A 6,036-nucleotide genomic window follows, 5' to 3' on the forward strand; every position below is an offset into this window, starting at 1 on the left:
CACATAGAAAGGTAGTTTGCACATTGTGTTCACCTGCACTTGGGACACGAACCAAGGGTACCTTCCTTTCCTGAGTAAGGTTGAGATTTTTCTCTTGATCCACAGTTCCCTTGTGAATCATAGCAGTGGTTTACCATTATAAACCAAATGTTGGTGTCCCTTCCCCTCCAGTCCAATTCATATGTAGAAATACTAATCCCCAATGTGATGATATTTAGAGGTAAGGTCTTTGGAGAGTAATGTAATTCAGTTGATGGCATGAGGATAGAGTGGCAATGATGCAATTACTGTTCTTCTAAGAAGCACAAGAGAGAAGAGAACTCTCTTTCCACAGTGTCATGTAGATGGAGGCCATGAGCAAGCAGGTAAGAGAGCTCTAACCAGGAACCAAATCCATGGACACTTTATTTTGTTTTAAGGAGAAAAGGGAAGGCAGAGACAGACACCCACATGCACCACAACCATGATCCACCCAGCAAGCCCACTAAGGGGCGATGCTCTGCCCATCTGGGGCCATTGCTCCACGGCAACCTGAACCATTTTTTTAGCGCCTGAGGCAGAGGCCATGGAGCCACCCTCAGTACCCGGGCCAACTTGCTCTAATAGAGCCATGGGCGCAGGAAGGGAAGAGAGAGAAAAAATGAAAAGGATAGGGATGGAGAAGCAGATGGGCTCTTCTCCTGTATGTCCTAACCAGGAATTGAACCTGGGATTTCCACATGCCAAGCCAATACTCTACCATGGAGCCAACCGACCAGAGCCTCCACAGGTACTTTGTGGATTTCGTGGACTACATGCTGTGAAAAATGCTGTTTAAGCCACCCAATCTGTGGTATTTTGTTAGAGAAACCCAAGTAGCTTAACATGCACTTTATCTCTCAACTCTGAAGCTTACCATCTGAGTGTCAGGCCTCTACTCAAATTTCCACAATCTCCACTGGCCCACCACAAGTGTAAATGTATGTTATTACATCCCACTAAAGCACCTGCAGTTTCCTAAAGTCCCAAACTGCCTTACTCAGGAAATTTTATCAACTGCTCTGATAAAAAAAAAAAAAACCCTCTCCCTCACTCATGCTTTCTACTTTACGCTTATGTCGAAATGGGTGCTTCAATAACTTACTCATGAGTGTGACTTGCAGGAGAAAAAATTCTATGAGTAGAGGCTGCAGTTCCTTTAGCACCCAGCGTGACCACTGAGACTTCCCAAGGTCTGACATGCAGTGTGCGGTGGATAGAAGAGTCACCACATACAAGATCAAACTTATAACATTTAATTTCTCCAACATCCTGAACAAAAGAAGAATATCAATTTATAACTCATTTAATTTTACAAAACTGGACAGTAAAAAGAACAAGGAAACCTAACACGGATCAAGATTTTCTTCCAATTTCAGGATTCCAACAATCCCAACAATTATTCTATGGGATCTTATAATATTTCATAGAATAACATCCTTATTGTAATATTATATATTCTGGTATGAAGGACAAAAAGGCTCAGATCTCCCTATCAGTTTAAAGATAGGGCTGTCAGGGACCGGGAAAAGGAACTGACATCAGCAGCAGGGGCAGTCCTGATGGCACCTCTGGCTTGGGCTCTTTGTTCTTCATCTCTCAAAGCCTCTTCATAACAGTACGGGAAGGCACTGGGGTGGGTATTGTTGCCCTTCGCCCAAAACTCCAGCACTTTCAACTTGCTGGTTTCAAGATGTGCTTTAGGACCCCACAGGAACTCGAAACGTGGAGGGTCGCTGTCAGGCACCTGGTGGTATTCCAGGTACTTCAGCCTCACAAAGTCTTTGGTGATGAGCTTCCTGGGCTCCCCAAAGACGTAGTGCTTCCTCCCAGGGTATACTCGCATCAGACTCAGTTGTCTCCAGAGCTCTTCCTCGGAGATAGAGTTGCCCTTCAAGAAGATTAGACCCAGGATATTCAACAGGAGACTGGTTTTGGGTAACCCCCTGCCACCAAAAACCCTGCCGTTGTTGGGAAGTTTCAGCTTGCTGACAAAGGCATATGAGTGACGGGTTGAGTAGTCTTCGCTGAGGTCTATCGCAAAGGCATTTTCAATATTCTTAGAGGCTCTCTTGAGCATGTCAGGAAATTTGTCTTCATATTGTTTCCCGACAATCTCCAGCATATCTTCCTTCAAAATGGGCTGTTTCATCTTATACTTGGTTACAAGGAATATCTCTAGAAGCATAGCCTTTTTCCTGAACTCATCTACCGATAAGGATACAGTGAAGGGTGGGACCCTAAAGGAGAACACCCTATCCTCATCTTGACTGTTGGAAGCTTCCTCAGGTGCAGAGCAAGAAACGCCTGTAGAAGTAGTACTGGTGGTCTGTGTGCGTGGAGGCCCTGGAGAGGTGCTACGTGACCCAGCAGCTGGCTGACTCTGGGTAATATCTTCACATTGAGGAGAGGAGGAAGGGGTGGACTCCTCTTCTGCTCCAGCAGTGGCCTGATCATTGCTACAGCCCTGACGCTCACCTCGGGCCTGGTGATGTTTCTGGCGTGCCTGGAGCTTACTCTTCTGACCCCGAGGCATGATGACACTATGGTCAGGGACAGCAGCTAGGAGTATGGGCAGGAAGTCGGAAGATGTGGACCCCTGGTGATAAAGAATGAGATGGTGTGAGTGCCTTCAGTGGGGAGAATGATCCTACTTTGGCTTTCACCGAGTCTGCCTCCACAGGCTTCCTTGAGGGCAGTGCTCTAGGAACCCACAGGTCTCCTGTTGCAATCTACCTGTCCCTTGAGACATCTGTGGAGCCAATGGAATGCAGGGGACCTTAGACTGCAGCCTGACAGCCCTGCCTATGGTGGCCCAGCGTGAGAGCTGCAGGAAGTGCCAGTGGGGGACACCACCTTTTCACAGGGGACACCAGCCTCAGAATTACGTGCAGCCTTCACCTTCATGGACTGCTTGGGTCCTCAGTTGTCATGCAGGGACTCATCTCCTATCCAGGTAGGACCTGCTATACCTCTCTGCGGCTAACGGGGGACTGCACCTTAGAATAAAGATCTCTTGTCTCTTTAACTACATGTAAAGAAGTGAGGGGGATCAGAGAGAAAGACAAATATGTGATCTCACTTATATGTGGAATCTAATGAACACAGTGAACTGAGGAATGGAGTAGAAGCAGAAGCAGAGGGGGGGTCACAGGGAGCAGAGAGATAGCTGCCAGAGGGAAGGGGGATGAAGGGATGGGATCAGAGAAGGTGAAGCAATTAGTGAAACATATATACATAGCACACGGATACATATAACACGGGAGAAACGTAGAGGGAGGGGCGCAAAGTGGGTTTAATGGGGGGCACTTTGTTGGGGTGGAGTATGTTATATTGAGTAGGACACTTAGATCCATGTTAACATAATAAATGTAAAATTTTAGTGAAGGCCCTGGCCGGTTGGCTCAGTGGTAGAGCGTCGGCCTGGCGTGCGGAAGTTACGGGCTAGATTCCCGGCCAGGGCACACAGGAGAAGCGCCCATCTGCTTCTCCACCCCTCCCCCTCTCCTTCCTCTCTGTCTCTCTCTTCCCCTCCCGCCGAGGCTCCACTGGAGCAAAGATGGCCTGGGTTCTGGGGATGGCTCCTTGGCCTCTGCCTCAGGCACCAGAGTGGCTCTGGTCGCGACAGAGCTACGCCCCGGAGGGGCAGAGCATCACCCCCTGGTGGGCGTGCCTGGTGGATCCCGGTCAGGAGCATGCGGGAGTCTGTCTGACTGCCTCCCCGTTTCCAGCTTCAGAAAGATACAAAAAAATAAAAATTAAAAAAAAAAAATTTAATGAAATAGAAAAAGTATTTAGAAAAAATTTAAAAAAATAAAAGAAGTGAGGTTGAACATAGGCCTGCAGGCCTGCCCTGAACCTTCAGGTAATGAATGCAAAGGCAGGGCTCATGTTTTTGTTATTTAATTACTGTTCCTTGGTCCTGTCAAGGTTTCTCTCACTTAGGACATAACCTGGCAGTCTTTTTCCTGTCAGTGTTCTGCAAGGCTGAGTATAGGGGGTTTCTTGTACCCTCATTTTAGGTGCTTCATCAGATACCATGGCCTGAGAACCTCTTAACTCCTGGAAAGATGTGGAATACTTCTCCTGAGGAGGGTAAACAGTGCCTTAAAAAAATCTCTCAGTCCCTAAAGCCGCCATACTCCCCACCCCACGTCCCAGCACACCAGAGGAGAAAATGAGTGCCAGTCATCATGTCAACGAAAATGCAGGCATCCCAGTCCTCCAGCAGGCCGGGGGTCCCTAGGTCCTCACACAGGCCTGATTGCAGCCACACTGGGAGTGCGATCCTAACGTGAGACCCCCTCCCGCCAGCCAGGCCCCCACCTCGGGACCCTCTTGCAGCAGCAGCCCGGCAGCCTGGCCCGGAGCCTCCCAGGGGTGATGGACACAGCCCCCACCTCGGGACCCTCTTGCAGCAGGAGCCCGGCAGCCTGGCCCGGAGCCTCCCAGCGGTGAGGGACACGGGCAGATTCCTGTCGCCTCACTGATAGTGGCTGGCACAGTGTTTCCGAACGCTCAGAGTCCTGACCTGATTTCCTTCAAGACATGTTCCCCTCCCCCACATCATGGCTTCCAGCTCCCCATGTGCCATTAAGAAAATGGAGGATCATGTCTGTCTGTCCGCCATGCTTGCCTCCCGCCGGAGCTGCAGGAGGGCCCTGACAGGACCTTCTGCCTCCATTTCTCATCCTGACTTGGGTGGGGTCTCCCCTCCCCTGTGAGACCAGCCGGCCCCCTGACATCTAGGCCCGCACCTCATGAGACCCCAGCAGGGAGGCTCTCTCAGTCTGGCTGCTATGCCTGGGGTCTCCTAGGCTGAAGAGCAGGTACTGGTGCTCTGTGAGGAGTGGCAGGACCCCCGGGGTTGATGGCCCCGCCATTCCTCGCTCAGCCCCTCACCTTGGCTCAGCTAGGGCCTGGATCTCCTCCCTGGCCTGTCCTGGGACCGTTGGCCCGAGTCAAGGCTCTCGGGTCCCCAGACACCTTGGGCGGGAGGAAGCTAATCCTCCGGTCCCAGCAATCAGGTCTCTGGAGCCCCCTGTGGCTGGTGAGCCCGGATCTCCTGCGCCCCCTCTGTGCTGGAGTAGAGAGCACCCACAGTCCCAATGGGCTGTCAATCATGGTTCTCAGCACCTAGGAGACTACAGTAGGCCAGCACCCTTACCACGCCCCCACCCAGTGCTGTTCCCTGCCCAGGTCAGCCTGCCAGTCTACACCTAAGAGCAGATGAGAAGGGTGACTGTACTCATCCGATCCTCGTCTGACTCCTGTCCCTTTAATGAAATTCTTCTTGAGAAATGCCTCATCCCTGCAATTCTTGAGTAATCTCTCTACTGCAGGTCTTATAGAGAATAGGTCTGTGTACCCAGGAGTCATGTGGCATAGGAAAGCTAAAGAACCCAGTAGAAAACTCGGGGTAGATGGTAGAGTGTGAAAACACACACAGTCGTATGCACACGCGCACGGGCGCGCACACACACACACACACACACACTCCATGCCTTTCTATATTTTCTCTTCACCACCCAGACTTGGCCACTTATGTATCTGCTTACTAAGGTACATGCGGAGTCACATGATTTTACAAGATCCCATCTTACATGATCATATTATCACCAAATATTATGTCTTTTATTTTTTATTACTATTTCTGATGTGTTATGCATTCTTATTGCTCTGACTCTGCATTCCAATCCGGTACTTTCAGAACAGTTTTTAAAATTGAGTGAGATATATTTGCAGGAATGAGAAGAAAAGTGAATAAAGATACACAAGGTCTGCTTCAGGTTGGGAGTGGTGGACAGTGTGTGCCCTAGATAAATTCAGAGCAGGGGTCTAGACTAGTCCTGTCACTTACCACCTCATGTTACACTAAATGGCAGTTTCTTCATCTGCCAACTGAGTGTGATAAACCCTATCTCATAAGACTATGGGAATGGCCTGACCTGTGGTGGCGCAGTGGATATAGCGTCGACCCGGAATGAGGAGGTCGTCCATTTGAAACCCTGGGCTTGC

The 6,036-nt window shown here is 49.9% G+C and overlaps 1 protein-coding gene across 1 annotated transcript; it reads right to left on the reverse strand.

The window, feature by feature from the left end:
- Nucleotides 1-1,513: 1,513 nt before the first annotated feature.
- LOC136317845 (melanoma-associated antigen B3-like) lies at nt 1,514-4,901 on the reverse strand. Its single transcript, XM_066250558.1, has 3 exons — nt 4,776-4,901; nt 4,030-4,104; nt 1,514-2,617 (listed from the first exon to the last, which is right to left on the reverse strand). The coding sequence occupies exons 1-3, from the start codon at nt 4,899-4,901 to the stop codon at nt 1,514-1,516; spliced, it is 1,305 nt and encodes a 434-aa protein (XP_066106655.1).
- Nucleotides 4,902-6,036: the final 1,135 nt, after the last annotated feature.

Source organism: Saccopteryx bilineata, chromosome X (assembly GCF_036850765.1).
Source record: "Saccopteryx bilineata isolate mSacBil1 chromosome X, mSacBil1_pri_phased_curated, whole genome shotgun sequence".
NCBI lineage: Eukaryota > Metazoa > Chordata > Mammalia > Chiroptera > Emballonuridae > Saccopteryx > Saccopteryx bilineata.

What these genes read in the sequence shown, in the direction of transcription:
- LOC136317845 (XM_066250558.1), bottom strand. Translation starts at nt 4,901, where the DNA reads ATGGCGGGGCCATCAACCCCGGGGGTCCTGCCACTCCTCACAGAGCAC. An exon ending in CCCTGCTGGGGTCTCATGAG is followed by an intron (nt 4,105 to 4,775) that starts GTGCGGGCCTAG and finishes TACCCTCCTCAG; the next exon opens with GAGAAGTATTCCACATCTTT. An exon ending in ATGAAGCACCTAAAATGAGG is followed by an intron (nt 2,618 to 4,029) that starts GTACAAGAAACC and finishes CTTTATCACCAG; the next exon opens with GGGTCCACATCTTCCGACTT.